Source organism: Rhopilema esculentum, chromosome 4 (genome assembly GCF_057945365.1).
Source record: "Rhopilema esculentum isolate cy_ngs chromosome 4, ASM5794536v1, whole genome shotgun sequence".
Taxonomy (NCBI): Eukaryota; Metazoa; Cnidaria; class Scyphozoa; order Rhizostomeae; family Rhizostomatidae; genus Rhopilema; species Rhopilema esculentum.
In genome coordinates, this window is record NC_142818.1 from 3,207,932 (window position 1) to 3,224,523 (window position 16,592).

The window sequence follows — 16,592 nt, forward strand, 5'->3', positions numbered from 1 at the left end:
GGCTAATAATACCGAATATTGATGTGAATAATATTGATCAAATGCTCTTCATACAAAGTTTAGCCAATAACCTATCAAAGATAGTTTTGCCTGATAATGAAAAAAACAAATTTAAAAATTTTTGAAAATTAAAAGCTTGTCACAGTGTGGGTTTCCAGTAGGCGTTGCCAGATCGACGTATCGAGGCAACGGATGTTGTTCATGATTGCAAAAGTGCAAGAGATTCATGGGATATCATGTAAGAACTTCATACACGTGCTTTGGTCAAAGGAAATCAGTGTGGCTACATACATGCTGATTGATATAAATTCATCAAAAAATCACTCTTCTAAATGATAGAAAAGCTTTTCGGTGCTTGTTATGGTGAAAATACAAATGTAATATTGCTAAATTAGGTTCAATAATATATTGCTTTGGAAAACTTTAGAGGCAGTGTCGCGCTGTTCATTAGCAATTGTTATTTGAATGTTGAGGGTCCTCGATAACAGAAAAGCGTTAGGGCGAGAAACACTGTTTACAATTAGAAGGCACACACACCGACAAGGGTTATCATAAAAAAATATACAGCACCTTTTGCTATAAATGATCACCTTATGCTATAAAAATTTTGAATTATAGAAAAAAAGTAACAGAATCATATGGCTTTCATCGTTGATATAAAATAGTAAAAGCGCTCTATCATGAGTCCAATGAGGATAATTTTAATCATCATCCGACCATGAGTCTGAACCATCTTCCCAATCATCCTCGTCTTCACTGTCACTCAGTTCCACGGCGATTCTTCTGGCCAAGATTGATGCAACGTCCATCACTTGCTTATCCTCTTTCTTCTCATTCAGTTTTCTTTCCTGTACCTTTTTCAATTCCATACCTTCAGAAAACAGGCATAAATTTAATCTGATTTCTGGTTTTGAAAGTACAGTTCTCAGATTGGGACAGGAAAAAATGAATGTAAATAGCTTCAACCTGTGGTTCACACCAGGGGTGACGTGCTAAAAAGTTATGATCAGGGCTGAGCAACAGGTAACTTCTAGAAGCTACACCCGTGACAACACCAAATATACTTGCATTTGTGTTTCAAAAAGTCTTTATTGTGTTTATGAAATCATTCAAACTATTCATCGACTCAGAAAGACTGATAGAAAATTGCTCTGATTCACAGAAAAAAAGGGGCGCCGAAACAGAATGCGTTCATCTAAACATGTGCTCGCCTATTAAGGGGGTACCAGGATTTAGAATGTGGCTGGATTGGTAAGGCAGGAACAGATAGGTATAAATTATCATTTTGAGGTTTAAAGAGGGGAGATATAATCCTTACCTTCCTTCTCTGAGTTAAATGAAGCAAATATATTTTGACCTACACTATTTCTTATAAGAATATTGTTCATAAAGATATTCAGGCATGGAGTCAGATCATAAGTCACGTTTTTAAGAATATTATAAAAAATTTGCTCAGCCCCAGCTCGCATATTTGCCTAATTTTCCAGCAGTTGTCTGTTTCTTGATGTTTTTAACAAAGAATTGCACGACTATGTTAATATCTTGTTTCGGATTTTTAGTCAAAGGCAAGTGATATTCTTTTGAAATCATATCATATTTGAGAAAATAAGAATACTTTAAAAATACATTCTCATTCAAAACGAACATTTTTTAAAAATACCGATACATGACACAACTTGGAGCATTACTATAAAAAAGAGTATATGCCACAATCTACAATCCACGATAGATGGTGTTGAGTTTTACAACCCTCCCCCCCCCCTCCCACTTCAATATTGACATCTCTACTTAAAAAATACATATGCTCTAACTTTAAATGGAAGGAGAGGAGCCACCAAGAAGGGGCAGGGGAAAATTGCCCCAGAATAATCAGACACAACAAAAATAAGCCTTAAAACAGAACAACGTTTGAAATGATTGCAAGAAAATGACTGATCTATGTGCTTTAAGCTACTCTAAACGGAAAGGCTCCACGGTGCCTTGTCTTTCACTTTTGCACCAGGATCTCCTTAACCTCTTTGGAGCCCCTGGTAGAGGTTGCACTATACATTCATGCTACCAGGAAAGTGCCTAGGGGTTTGTCTCAACAGCTCTGTCTAAGATTATAGTTTATGTACAAGGCATAAAAATGCATTGGTGTATAAATCAGATCAGAATACCTTTTTTAATAGCATCCAAAAGAGCATTTCTGGAATCTTCAACTGGTTCAGGTGGCGGAGTTGGCTTGAGCTTTGGTTCTTTAGGAATAACAAGTCCCATTGACTGCTGTGGCGGTGGAGGTGGCATTCCACCACCAGGAGGAGGAGGGGGTGGAGCTGGTACTCCGGATGGGAGAGGAGGCGGAGGTGGTGCACCTGGTATTGGTGGAGGGGGTGGTGGTGGTGGAGCATTACTAGCAGCAGGCAGCGGAGGTGGTGGTGGGGGTCCTGAAAGTTGTTGAGGTGGGGGTGGTGGAAATCCTGGATCATTTGACATCATTTGAGGGGGAGGTGGTGGCGGTGGAATATTGGGTTGTGGTTGTGGAGATGCACCTGGAGCTCCAAGGTAAAGAGGGGGTGGAGGAGGAGCAGGAGACCTACTTGGTGATGCTACTCCTGGGGGTGGAGGAGGAGGTGGGGCTGATGTGGGCCTTTCTATAAATGATCCACTTGATGTTCTCAAAGGTTGATGGGCCAATTCAGAAGGGGGAGGAGGGTAATGGTCGTAATCGTACTGTTGTGAAGCTGCAGTGGACGATGGTCTAGATCTCTCCGAAGATGTTAGTGTCTCAGTTGTCACCTTCTTTGTTGCACTGATTTCCCAATCTGGAACATTCTTGTTCTGTTTCTTCTGAATATCTTTGACTCTTTTACCACCATCATCACGCTGCTTCTTGACTCTCCCTTTTTTCTAATAAGATCAAAATATAAAGAGCCATAAAACTTTCAGAAATAATTCTGCTAATGCAAGGCCAAATTAGGATAAATGCCTAGTATCAAACCTACATTAACGGTTTATAGATAAATAAAAAGCTGAGACTTTCTTTGAATATCATGTTTTACACAACCTCAACTGACTCAATATTTAGAGGATAAACTTTACTACTGATGTTAACACTAGAATTTATGCCAGATCATCAAATAATAGATTTCAGATATTTGCAAATAACAGTAAATCCAGCCTGGGATAAAGTTAACAGCAAACCCAGAAGAGCATTCCTATTAGCTGAAGCCAACTTTCAAAACCAAAAGAAAGGGGGGCATTTCATGGAAGATGCCTTTACACACCAATTCAACTTAAAGCCACATTTTGAAAAATTCTTCGAATTCTTTTGCAAACACAAATTTGTTTACCTCAGATTCGGATTGAGAGCAAGAAGCTTAGTTTACTTGGAAGTTTTTATTTTGTTATTGCTAACGATATTGATTTTATGACGACATAAAGATAAAATATTCATAAGGGATTTGACTGTGATTGGCAACTAGGGGGGTAAAGTTTCACCCAGAACGATTTTTGTCGTCAAATTCACTTCAAGTTTTCAAACCTAATTTCTTCGTAAAATCTTAAATACAAGCACATACGATATGAAAAATTATATCTCACTTAAAAATAGGGCCATAAAACCAAATCTGAGCATTAAAAAGTTGCAAAGTGAAGTTTAGAGAAATTTCCATGACAAGACCATATGTTGACTGGGTGTGTTGAGGAATGCTAGATAAAAAAATTGGCATAACAAATTCCTAGGATGACTAGAGTTGAAGACTAGTAAGCCTCTTCAAGGCATTTATATTTCAAAAAGCATACTCTTCTCTTTTTTCTTGTTTCTAATTCCTTGTCCATTTTCTCTTTCCAGAGCTCAAAGAAGTGTGTAGGATCAGTGTAAAACTTCAAAGACATCTTCCCATCCTCTCTAAACTTGTTCAGGCCGTTTAGATCAGGGACAGGTTCACTGCAATTGTAAACCTCTAGCATTGCATCGGGCATTGTAGATCTTGCTGTGACTTGGCTGTCATTGTGTATTGTCATCTTAAAGGCCTTTTGCAAGTTTATATCTTGCAATGAGACTGGCAAAAGACAAATCAGATAAAATCGTTACTACCTGGGAATTCCAACAGCAAAAACACATTTAATTTTTAAGTTTTCAACATTAAAAGGACAACCCTATTTTTTATTTGCATATTAACCTTCTATTTATTTTCTTTGTGCATTTGTTTATGGCCAAATGACTTGCAACTTTTGCATTAAAAATATGTTGCTAGTTGGTGGAAGAAGGCCATTGTTTCTTCTTCTCAACCACCCTCAAAACAGTTGGGGTTTCCTTTTATGGCTGTCTTTGCAATCAGAACACTGGAAACCCAAAATTAGATGGCCAAAAATGATGAGAAAATACCACTGTCACAATTGGTGTAAAATGGTAAATTATTCTGAGCACCATATTACCCTTCTTTGCTAACTTTTTTTTGTAGGGTAACCTGGAACAAACATCAAAACAAAAATTTGCAAATAAATGTTTGGATAATGTAAATTAGTGGCTACTGATGGAGTAGAAACTTCCTATTAATTATTGGATTTTTTTATGTAAATTTTCTTTGGATATTTTTTGGCATATATAGATGTTTATTAGAAATATTTTGGAATAGAAATCGTGCTGTGTCAAGCTAGGCAGATCAATGTAGTAAAAAATCCATCAGTATGGGTTATCTAAATAGATTGTAAAAAATGCGTTTAGAGTTAAAAAAGAGTTAAAACTGCCCTGATTAATCCCATCTGCTTACAAGAAAATAAGAATGGGAACTTTCTTATTTATTTTCTAGTATCATTTGATATGGTTCTTTATTTCTAGCAAGCGGACCGGTTTTTAAAATCACTGCAAAAACAACAAACAAGGAAGTAATTTTTATCTTGAAAAGGCAAGCGTAACATACTTTACAAAGTTTAATGTCCAACTTACTCTCTTCTTCAGCAGAATCTAGTTTAGTAACCTTAATTGCCAATTGATCTATCCTTTTTTGAGCATTACAGGTTCTTTCGAAAATCCCAGTTGCTTCCTTAAAAAGTTCACCGAAGATGTTCTCGGCATGATAGGCCAAAGAGCTGAGTTGGTAGATTACACCACTCAAAGTGTTAACAGCCACAGCTTCAAGACCATTTTTTGCATCACGAGGAATTTCTCCGCGACTGACAAAGATTGGTTCGACAGAACGTTTTACTACAGGCATCTTTCAACCACCGGAATCTGACATACGTCGTAGAAAGCTTTTCAACGATATCGGCACTCCCAAACCACCGAAGCAGATTCACTCTTCATAAAGTCTCGCTTCCGTGCGGCTTTCGCTCCTAACCCAGTTCATGGTAGCCTGATAACCAGCCTATTATTCTAAAGGAAAATTCCTTTAGAATAATGTTTTGGTTATCAGGCTAAGTTCATTTCATGGCTGCATAGTTCGTGGAGTTTTCTCATGCAGCATACTTTTTTAACCAAATTGATATTAAAGTAGTTATTTGACCATCTTAGCTTGCATTCTGTAACTTAGTCTAATGCTGCTGAAAAATTTTTGATCTTGACTTTCAGTTCAGCTCTTTTTCTTTTTTTTAAAAATCCCACAACATACGACATTCAACATATAACACAATTGTAAAACCACAACTAGATCTCAATTGGATAAAGTACAGCAATGAAACTAATTTATGAAATATAAATGGGACAGTTATATGCAGGGGTTGGTTGAGGAGGAGCTCTCTCGGTAGTTAGGCTAATCGAGGAGAGAGTATTAAGCCCCGGCAAAACGACTGGACATTTTCACTGAACATGCACTGGACAAATGTCCAGCGTAAATGTTGCGTCGTTTTGCCACCTTGTCCAGTCTTGTTCAGCGATGTTGAGTGTTGTTCAGTCGATTTTGAAGGTAGTCAAAAATGTTCAGTGGACAGGATTAAAATTCTTTTGTTCGTAGATGTTGTAGAGAAATGTTCAGTCGTTTTGCCACTCTACTGAACATTGTCCAGTTCGCGCACGCGCAATGAATGTAATGGATAGGATTTGGCGCGAATTTATTTCCATTATTCAAATCTTTAACAAACCTTCCTAGTCAACACCGCGAACGAAATGGAAACAACGTGAAAATTCAATTCGACCAATAGCAGAAAGGCATTTTATTAGTAACGACGAGTCTTCCGATCAGATTAGCTTTGGTTCCGATAAGGAAAGCGATGTCAGAGAGCAGGAGTACGGTGATTTTGATAAACCTAGCTGTCCTAGCCACTTGTCAATAATACACTCTAATTCATACGATAACACGGTTAGGGCTATGAAAAGTGTATTTTCAAAGGTAAAGAGATGCCCTGTTGCCAGTTTTCCCACCCGCATTCTTCAACAGGGAAAAAGTTCACTGGACAATGTTCAGTCGTTTTGCCACCACCAATATTTTTTTGATGTCCATACTCTAAACAAGTGAGCAATGTCCAGTTTGTGACCAGCGCAAATGTCCAGTCGTTTTGCCGGGGCTTTATATGTTTTTATAAAATATTAAAAGAACCTAAATAGTTTCACAGACTTTTGTCGTTATTGTTTCTATTGTTGACATTTTGAGGTAATGAGGAGGCTGGAGCATTGCTCAGAAATTTTTTTAATTGAATTATTATTTATGGGCCCCTATAGCCAAGGGCACCCGGGTCAGTAACCCTCCTGACCACCCCTCTCCTCAGTACTGAATATCACACAGGAAGACTTAAGACCATATTAATGAGAATTTCGCGGTGCTACATAAATGTCTGTTCTGATAGCTTGCCGATTATCATATTGATGAACACGAGCAATCTTATTAACACAAACATACAGCAATTTTACAGTCAGAAAAGACTGGTGAAGATGCAGAAGTAAAATGTTCAAATGAGTTTTTCCTTAAAACCCGTTTCTGTAATAGAAACTCTGACATAAGTAAGACCCCAAGCTAAAATTCCATAATACAAGAAAGGTGAAAACAGAGTGCTGTAAAGGCGGATCAGAACACTAGTATGTACAGGTATTTTACTTTAAAGTTAGCCTTTTTTAGTTAGCCCTGTTAGGTGCTATTTCCATGAACGATTTTCATCCAAATGAACGCCAAGAAAGTTGACATAACAAGCCTGTTTGATAGGAAGGTTACCAAGCTCAATTTTGACGGTTTCTAGAGCAGGGTGTTGAGAAGATATGAAAAAATATGAATTGGTTTCATCGATATTTAGTGACAGTTTGTCAGCATCCAGTCACACATCTGAATTCTTTATCGACCACATTTTGAAGTTGATAAAGACTTTCAGCTTCACAATAGATGTTGCTGTCATCTACAAATAAGTAGGCTAATTATGTGTCCCCAGGGGTGTACTCACTACTTTTCTATACCATGTCAGCATATTTTTGTTGACCCCCAAACATTGAGTTACAGTTTTGAAGAACCCCAAATATCGAGTCTCAACATTTTGAGACCCTGAATATTTTTACATATTTACAACTTCGTTTTCACTTCTCACACCCCAAATATTGAATTTTTCTTAACCTGTAGTTGTCAGACTCCAAATATTGAAATTTTTCTAAGCTTTAATTGTCAGACCCCAATTATTGAATTTTTCTAAACATGTAATTTACAGACCCCAAATATATTTTTTTTCTAAAATCTCAGACCCCAAATATTGACATGGACCCCCCTGTATAGACAAGTAGGGAGTACCCCCCTCCCCTGGGTATGTGTCACACAGCTAAGTTTGAACACACACACAACAGTTTGACAACAGAGGTTCACACACGAAAATTTGAACATACATGCACAAAAATTGATTTTACTTGATACACAACAATCATTTGTTGATGTGCTTTAGCAAAATTTACAATATTAAAGCTCAAAAATTTATGTAAGCATACACAAATGTTTGAATGTGCATTCACATTTTTTAAAACTGCGTGCACAAAATTAATGATTTTTGCTGCAATGGTGTGCCATACAGCCAGTCCCACATCAGCTTTGACCTTGACGTAAGGCATCGAAAGATAGCTTACGTAACTTTTTATTTCTAAAAATCAAGAAAAACATGTTTCCTAGACACTTAAGATGAATAAAATTGCTTTGACTATAAGTGGAGTTAATTCAATCAATCGATTTGGTATCTACTTCAATTCCCTCAGTAAAATGAAGCTAAATTTTTGTAGCAGCTGCTAAAAGATGAATAGTGTCTGCGAAACAAAAACAAAACAAATGTCGTGTAAGCAATTCTCAAAAATCATGTAAGCATATTATAAGTGTTACTTATCAGTCGACACCAACTGAAATCTATAGGTTAAGCAAAAACGATAGGATCTGCTCAATAGAATCCTACAATCAAGATATCCAAAATTTTGTTCTTGTAAGGGATTTCAGTCTGTATAAAAAGTTTATCAATAGCCAAATTCAGTTGCAGAAGAGTACTACTTCAATCAGCAGCTTTCAAGGTGAGTCATTTTTATATCTCACTTTCTATATATTTGCTACTTTATGTTTTTCTATGTTTGTAATAGCTCGTTTGATATATTGGGTGAGAAGGAGGTCTTTCATCTACGATGTTTTGGACGTCATCGGTGTTAACTTGTTGTTACATTTCAAAATAACGAGTTCCTTGACATATAACTATTTTCGATTTCTCCATAAATAAAAATAACAGTCAATACGGAATATATCACGAGGCATCTGAACAATCAAGCTAAATTTTCGGGCCTCTTTACAATGAAGTGTGATTGGTTGGGTTAACCAAGCGTAATCTGTTTTTCTACATAAGTCAGGGTGTTAATAATAATCTTTAGCTCTAAGATTTAAGCTTAAGGTAGGAAAACCTTTTCTTAGACCTATTAATAAGTCAAGCTAAAAGATTGTTTAGAAAATGCTATTGTTTAGCTTGCGGTGAGATCTAAGTTAAGATTAAGCTAAAAAAATGAAGACTTAGGACTGCCAAGATCCTCGGTTATTCTAGAAAAGATGACTGTTGAATAAAATCTGCATCGACCACTTTTAATAATATCATTCTAATAACATAATTTTAATATCACTCTTGATTCAATCCAGGTAAAAACTTATAATAACTATGTCGAAACTGTTCACAAAGCTAACAAAGAAAGATAGCAGTGAAAGAAAGGAGAAGAAACGCGAAGCAAAAGGCAGCAGTGGTATGGGATTTTGGTTTTGAATACTGTTATTGATAAATGACCCTTTATTTAAAGATGATACAGAGATACTTCCGATAATTATTTTACATGAAACCAAGCAAGGATCTTACTAGATGCCGTCATCTAATTTTACTGGATATTGCTACGAAAGGTTCAGGAAAAAAATTTAACAGAAAGAATGACAACGATGAAAAACAGAGTGGATTACATGTAATGAAATTATAAAATTTGTTAAAAATTTATGAAAAGGTCAAGCTAGCCCAGCCAATTATTCAAACAATTTAGGCAGTAAAAATATTATGAAAATATAATGAAAAACAAAACAACACTGAATGAATTTCTTGAAATATTCCATAATTAAGACGTTGAAAGATGTTAGGAAGTAATTTTGATTCAAGATAAGGGTTTATCCTAGACATGATACTTCATACTGGTACTTCATACTAGACATGATACTTCATACTGGTACTTCATACTAGACATGATACTTCATACACAAACAAGAAAAAGCAGATATATGCAGATTCTTGGAGCGTTTTATAATCGTTCAGTGCCTTTACTATAGTAAGATTCTTATAAACGCTTAACTTACAAAATATACGTGTTTATAATTAATGAAGATTTCTAGATTCAGAGTTGCTTATTAAATGCAAGTAAAGTTTGGAATTCCTTGTCATGTTTATACGATTCTGGTTCATTTCAAGAGTTTAAAACCAATGATTTTTCATTCCTTGGTTATGACAATACTCGAAAGAATTTCAAAAGATGAATTTTCAAAAGAACAAAATAAGTTACCACAATGCGTAAAAACAGAACTTCTAAAAGCCAAGTTCTATATATTCGCAATTTTTTACCTAATTTCATTTATAAACGTCAATAGATATGGTGGTGTAATGTCGTTATTCCGTCTTACTACGTCACAAACTTGAATTACAGGTAAAGATGCTGCCCCAAAATCTGACGTCATTTCCGCAACGATACTTGGAGCAGTTTCAGATAACAAAGCAATTTTAACATTAAGTAGGACACTAAAGAGAAATTCGGTGTTACATATTGATAACCACGCCAGTGTAACTGGAACACAGGGGGATGATGAAGCAACAAATACGAAGTCATTATTGGATTATCTAAAGAGACCAAACACCAATTGCCTGGTTGTCGTAGGCTCGCCCGAGCTGCAAAAGGTTTTCGATGATAGCGGAAACAGTAGAATACATATAGCAGGAGGAAACATTGCTTTCTGTGCAAAGACTTTAAACGCCCGATTACGAGATGAAGCTAAGGCAAAAATGATCTTAATATCATTTTCTGATCACCCGAAAAATATCCCAAAATGTTTTAAAGGCTGTGAATGCTTAATCCTAAAAGAAAGCCAGCCAGAAGCTGAAATTTCAAGATTGAATACAGAGAAGCTTGTCAGTGCGTTGAGGAGAAAAAGTGGTCATATGGGCATATCGACATAGAGTTCTTAAGTTATGACGTAATAAAACATATTTATAGTATTTTTAACTTGAGCCATATGACCTGAAAGAGCATGGCTGAATACCGCGGAGCCGGAGGGGGGGGACTGGGGGCTACAGCTCCCTCCTTTTGAAAAAGCTAAAGAATCAAGAAATTGAACACCATTCAAGCGTCTTTTAATTCGGTTTTAGCCCCCCCCCCTCCGCCTCCCATTTTCTCAACGCTTCACAGTGCCTGCCTAAATGTGGGAAAACAGCTAGAGGGGTTTCAAATTGGCTGCAACATGGCAGTATGAGCACAGGCACTTTCCAATCAAATCATTATAATTTGGTATTAGTTATAAAATGGATAATGAACTGGATCAAAACAACAGTAACTACTGGCAAACTCTTTGTTCTTTCACTTGCTTTACTCTGTTCTTTTAGTTAATTTGCGACAGATATAGCTTATTTTTCATGATGCTATTTAAGCTTATTTCGAAGCTTATTGAAAGCTTATTTCTTGAATGTCAAGAAAATGCTCTTTAACGTTCTGAAATCAAAGACAACAATTCTAAAAGTATAAAAATATATTTTCCTGATGTCAAACTTTAGGACTCGTATGTTACTAAATAGTTGGTATTTTTATGACTTCAAAGATTAGCACTGCCGACCATTTCTTTGCACAACTAACTGTACATATTTTATTATCAGTATAAATTATAAATGACGAGCTACGGGCGTCAACATCACCTGCGTAATTAAACCTCATCAAACAGACATCCTGAATCACTAACAGTAAAAGTTAAAATGTGCATGCAAACAAGAGTATGTACTTTCTAAAAGGTCTCTGCAACAAAAGGCCTTGAGCGAATTTTACGCGACTAGTTCATACCTCGTCATTACAATGAACAACCTTTTGGACGAATCAGCTTCATGCCCCAAATTATGGTAGCAGACAAAAACTGATATTAAGATTGTTTGATTGTTAAAGATGACGCCTTTTAGCGATTAATGGAAAGAAAACTCACTGGAAAAGGTCCAGTTGTGAAATTGGCATCAAATAACAGCTGCCTTAATGAAAACAAAATCTACTAATTAATCCAAAAATCTTTATTATTATATTCTTTTTTATCTTTAGCCCAGTGTAACCCGAGGGAGGAAAGAAGAATTTAAATACTGTATTCAGATGTTGCACACAAAGTTGCCTAAGGCCAGTATTTTACAGCTCTAAAGTTCTTTAAATTTGCTCCCAGATCAATAAGAATTAGCAACTAAAATTAAGATGTGGCTTTTTTCCTGCAAATAGGACTAATAGTACATCGAGGCTGCTTTTTTAAAGCTGCAGAATAAGAAGAAAAAGTAAGAAGAATCTTGTAACCTTCAGACCACAGAAAATTTTTTGGTGGTCCACCACAATGGATTGTTGAGCATAAGAACATTCTATGTAAGGGTAAACACATCATCTGCTAGTTCAACGGTTCTGCTGGCAAAAACCCTTGGCAATTAACTGCGTTGCAACAACATACTATGTTTTTAGTCCCACTCGAACTGCGCTGATTTGGAGCTCCGCCACCGTAGTCGAATGAAAGCTCCTCACCTACCAATATGTCACGTTTAGCAAACAATGCCAGCCTCGGAATGGAAGTTTCTACTCGAACTGGATGAAGCAGAAGGTTTGGGGAACAAGAATGGTTTATAAACCTTGACACGTTACCAAATTTAGCAGCATCTATAAAAGTTTGAACTGATTTGTCTCCGAAATTTTCACAAACTGTTAGCAAATAGTTACTTTCATCTTCCTTTTTGGTGATTATTCTCTTTCTTGCCTCATCCATAGACAGCAACTCTCCTGCATAATCAATAACATAACTTCCCTTTGCAATATTTTCTACCGCTATTACACCAAAGCCTTTTCCGGCAGTCTCACAAACTCGAAGACGAAACTTCAATCCTTTTTGTACGACCCTATTTCGGCACGATGCAGAGCAAATGCAGCATGAATTGCATTCAAAAACAGCCTTTGAAAAATACGGATCAGTTAGGAGATCATCGATAAATACAAGAGTGCTGTCTCGGTTGTAATTCTCTGAACTTTGAGCAAGACAGATACAGTCTTTTTCGGAGCAGTCACCTTCACAGCAGCACCCAACAACTATATCTGCACAATTGCTTCCTTCCACTGTATGAAAATTGTCTTCAACATATTTATAGGCCTGCAAGAACTCTTCTGGAACACAATATTCGACATTGGCGTCACCATAGAAACAATTCATTATTACAAATAATATTCAAACAATAAAACTACTATTGTAAAAAAATGTTTCAAATAATCAATAAGCTCACGGTTCCTTTTGCATTAGACTGGTCACCAATCTGTGAAAGGATCTGAAACAGAAAAAAATCACAAATGAGACATTCTGAGTGACTAAACAGTACAAAACACTAAACTTGTTTTTAAACTTCACTTTATTGTTTACCAACCTTCAGTTATTGTAACACTATGAAACCCTTTTCTATCGACATGACCTCTAAAAGGACTTTGAAAAAAGCAAACATTTTACAACATATTGGCTAAAAGCTTTTTTGTCGGACACTCCATTATCAGAATAAACCAGACAGAAAATAGTGCATTTAAGAAATAGGACAAATAATTTAAGCATTATTAAATACAAAAAGCAACATAACACAACAAATCAAAAACAATTTTTTAAGGCAAAATCATCACACAGACAACAGAAGAAAATGCAACATAAAAAAATAATAAAATACATGTATGTACAATATAAGCATGCTTAAAAAAGTAATCATAATTTTACAAACAATTCAGTAATGTTTTGTAATAAAACCAAATAATTGTTTAAATGCAATATTATGGCAACACAAACAATTTGATGATAAATTTATATTTAATTATAGGAATACAATAATTACAAAGCAATCTAACTCTTACTTTGATTTAATCTGATCGCCGGGATTGTAAAATGGACAACAAATCATATCAGTGTATGCAGTGTGTAACTTGCGGAACATCTAGAAGCAAGGAATGAAACTAAGCTTTTATGCATGAATTAACTACTTTTTAAGACATGCTAACACTGAACCTCCAGAGTTCAGTGTAAATTCAAATATTTTTTAGTCAACAGCAAGTGAAAGCTAATCAATGTTTACAACCAAAAAATAAATATACTACAAAAGAAAATCCAAACAGCTCTGAATATCTGTGATTAACTTTTCCAAGTTCAAGCATAACCATGACAAACTTTGTGACTTTGAATATAACCATTTTAAGCTTTGAATATAAGCTATATATATCCTGAATCTGATCTAGAATGTCAAGTTTTTCAAAAACAAATCTTCTGCAACTCATATACATTTCAAACATCGGATGTTTAAAAAACCGGACAATCATTTCCACAAGAGTAGAAAAAATGACACATAATGGCTGTTAAGCAGGCTGTCCAACATATAAATTTGCAAGCTTACTGTTCTGATGTCACCATCTCTCAAAGACGTATTGGCTGCTTCAACAACAATCACAAATTTGACTTTTGTATTTGTTACAAACCCATATCTTGAAATTGAAATTAAGGTAAAAAAAACAAGAGCATAGATGACAAAGAAAGTTTTCATGACATGAAACATTTTTGTAAAAACTCAAATTAAATGATAAATCACAAAATGAAAGTCATTTAATGTTGGTCTATCCCAGTAGCAGTTTGCATGAAATCTGAAAAGATACACTTTATAATCTTCTGTTGGATATAGAAGCCCTAAGTAGAGTTCTCTGGGATCATTTGAGGCTTTTGTCAGTGATGAAGCTGCATAAGATTAAAAAAAATGTTTCAATATATAATTATCAAAAGTATTTTCTTGTTAATTTGGAAAATAAATCAGGCAAAAACTTCGAAATAAAAAAACCCAAAATCATTCAAAAAATGTATTTGCTTTTTGAAAAGCAGAATAACAGCACAATACATTTTTCTTTGTCTTGCCCTGAATAATTATGGCTTTCATCTAGAAGGACAAAGCCAGTTTTCAGAGTATTGCAGATTTTGACAAGGTCTTGGGTGCAGCAACATCCCCACACTTTAATGTCTGGTGCACCAACACTATCAACTTTTCCTAAACAATTTATAGATCTGGTTTGCATTCAGTGTGACCATGTGTTTATAATTACCATGCTCTGCATACTGGCAGCACAGGAAACTGGAAAAAGCACTTTCATTGTTGCCAAATTGGAAGCCCCACTCATCTGAACTCAATTTTGATATGGAAATTCTTGTTTAATAAGGATCAGATTATGCTCTGTGACCTGCTACCATTTGATTCTATTGAGCATATTGAACAGCAAAATCAAATTCCTTTGTCAAGAAGAAAAGTTCAAATAATTGGCAATGCAGGTCATAGTCATAAAAACAAAAATAATCTTTAAGGCAAAATCATGCAAGCTACCTTTTTCTTCAATGACATCTAAACAAGTGTGCACAATATAGTGAAATTTCAGCTCCGGTTGTGGACTTGTTGTCAATATGTACAAAGGATAATTCTGTTGGGATAGGGAAGAAATACACAGACAATCTTGTAAATAAAGATGACTTGCCAATGCGTATTGAACATTATAAATACTACTATGTAGATGAAGAAGCAAGTGAAGATTGAGCACTTGCAGACATCAAGGGTGATTCAGCTTAACAAATTTAGATTTTATCAGCAAAAAGAGGCGCTACACTGGACTTAGTTGAGCATTAAATCATTATAATGAAGGTTTATCAGCAGAATTGATATATAGCGTGCAAACCTCATTCGCTATTACGGCTACACAGACAGCCATAACAACACCAAGCCAAATTTCAACTTTGAATTTCCGAATAATTTTCTCTTCCTAGTTAGGCCGTAGCTCCTCCACACACTCTACAATTCAGCTCCTCCACAACACTATTGCTCAGGCATACCGTAAATCCTCGAACTGCCCCCCCCCCCTCCTCGAAAAAACCCCCCTCTTCGAATGGCCCCCACCCAAGGACTACAAATTTTAAACAAGCCCCTCCCTCCTTGAATAAGCCCCTACTGCTGCCTTGAATTCTCGAATTGGCCCCCTCGATTTGTTGATTTTTGCCAACTGATGTTGCCTTTGACGTTTTATTGAATTACCACAAAAATTCATACTTCTAGAAATATTTAATCAAATGCTCAGAAAAATTCCTACTAAAATTTACGAGGTTTTTTAATAATGCTTTCTTAATGTCTACTATAATTCTATTAGCCCTCCTCTCGTATAAACCCCCCTCGAATAACCCACTCCCCCCATTCAAAAATATGAATAATAATTTGCAGTATGCGGCAATATGAAATAGCCAGGCTCTTTAAGTCCATCTAGTAAACACAGCCGTGGTTCAAATTTAACTTATAAGAGAGAGAGAACTCTTCTATGAGAAATTTGCAAAATTTTCATAGTTATGTTGGATTGTTGGTCGTGATTAAAATATTCCACTTTAGTCATCTATTGAGAGAATCCTATTGAAGAAGTTCTCTATAAATATACAAATTCCCTCAGCTTTCGTAGCTTTTGTATACAATCTCTATATATACAATATCTCATGGTGGCTTTTGTTATTATAAATATTAGTATGCGTTGGCCATCCACATCCATTCGAAACAAGAAACGCAAACAATGTTGAAATCTTTAAAAGACTATCAAAGCAGTTTTCAATCCCATGCTTTGCAAATCATGCAGCCAGTATTTACCGCATCCAAGATATATTACTTAGAAATATTATATATATTTAGTTTAGTTTAGGAAAAAATTTTTTAATCAACACGAAAAACGAACTATAAAAATTAATTTTAAAAACGTTTGACTTGAAAACATGATTTTTTAAAATTCATTTTTATAGTTCGTTTTTCGTGTTGATTAGCTGATTATTATCTAGGTTTGTGCTAATCAGCTGATTATATTCACTTGTAATAAAACTAGATTTTCTAACCCACGATAATTAGAAAGA

General features: G+C 35.5%; 4 protein-coding genes across 4 annotated transcripts; 1 reads left to right on the forward strand and 3 right to left on the reverse strand.

Moving 5' to 3' along the window:
* Positions 1-534: 534 nt before the first annotated feature.
* Positions 535-5,724, reverse strand: LOC135691354 (uncharacterized). Its single transcript, XM_065209193.2, has 4 exons — positions 4,931-5,724; positions 3,784-4,043; positions 2,160-2,889; positions 535-871 (listed from the first exon to the last, which is right to left on the reverse strand). The coding sequence occupies exons 1-4, from the start codon at positions 5,196-5,198 to the stop codon at positions 702-704; spliced, it is 1,428 nt and encodes a 475-aa protein (XP_065065265.2). The 5' UTR covers positions 5,199-5,724; the 3' UTR covers positions 535-701.
* A 2,496-nt stretch (positions 5,725-8,220) lies between these two features.
* Positions 8,221-10,625, forward strand: LOC135691337 (uncharacterized). Its single transcript, XM_065209176.2, has 3 exons — positions 8,221-8,440; positions 9,048-9,148; positions 10,085-10,625. Exons 2-3 carry the CDS (start codon positions 9,067-9,069, stop codon positions 10,609-10,611), a joined length of 609 nt encoding a protein of 202 aa, XP_065065248.2. The 5' UTR covers positions 8,221-8,440; positions 9,048-9,066; the 3' UTR covers positions 10,612-10,625.
* A 1,342-nt stretch (positions 10,626-11,967) lies between these two features.
* Positions 11,968-12,863, reverse strand: LOC135690895 (putative histone-lysine N-methyltransferase set-23). Its single transcript, XM_065208584.2, has one exon. The coding sequence runs from the start codon at positions 12,861-12,863 to the stop codon at positions 12,057-12,059; it is 807 nt and encodes a 268-aa protein (XP_065064656.2). The 3' UTR covers positions 11,968-12,056.
* LOC135691338 (trafficking protein particle complex subunit 2-like protein) lies at positions 12,836-15,533 on the reverse strand. Its single transcript, XM_065209177.2, has 6 exons — positions 15,389-15,533; positions 15,043-15,136; positions 14,330-14,408; positions 14,074-14,161; positions 13,541-13,620; positions 12,836-12,975 (listed from the first exon to the last, which is right to left on the reverse strand). The coding sequence occupies exons 1-6, from the start codon at positions 15,419-15,421 to the stop codon at positions 12,930-12,932; spliced, it is 420 nt and encodes a 139-aa protein (XP_065065249.2). The 5' UTR covers positions 15,422-15,533; the 3' UTR covers positions 12,836-12,929.
* Between the last annotated feature and the right edge of the window lie 1,059 nt (positions 15,534-16,592).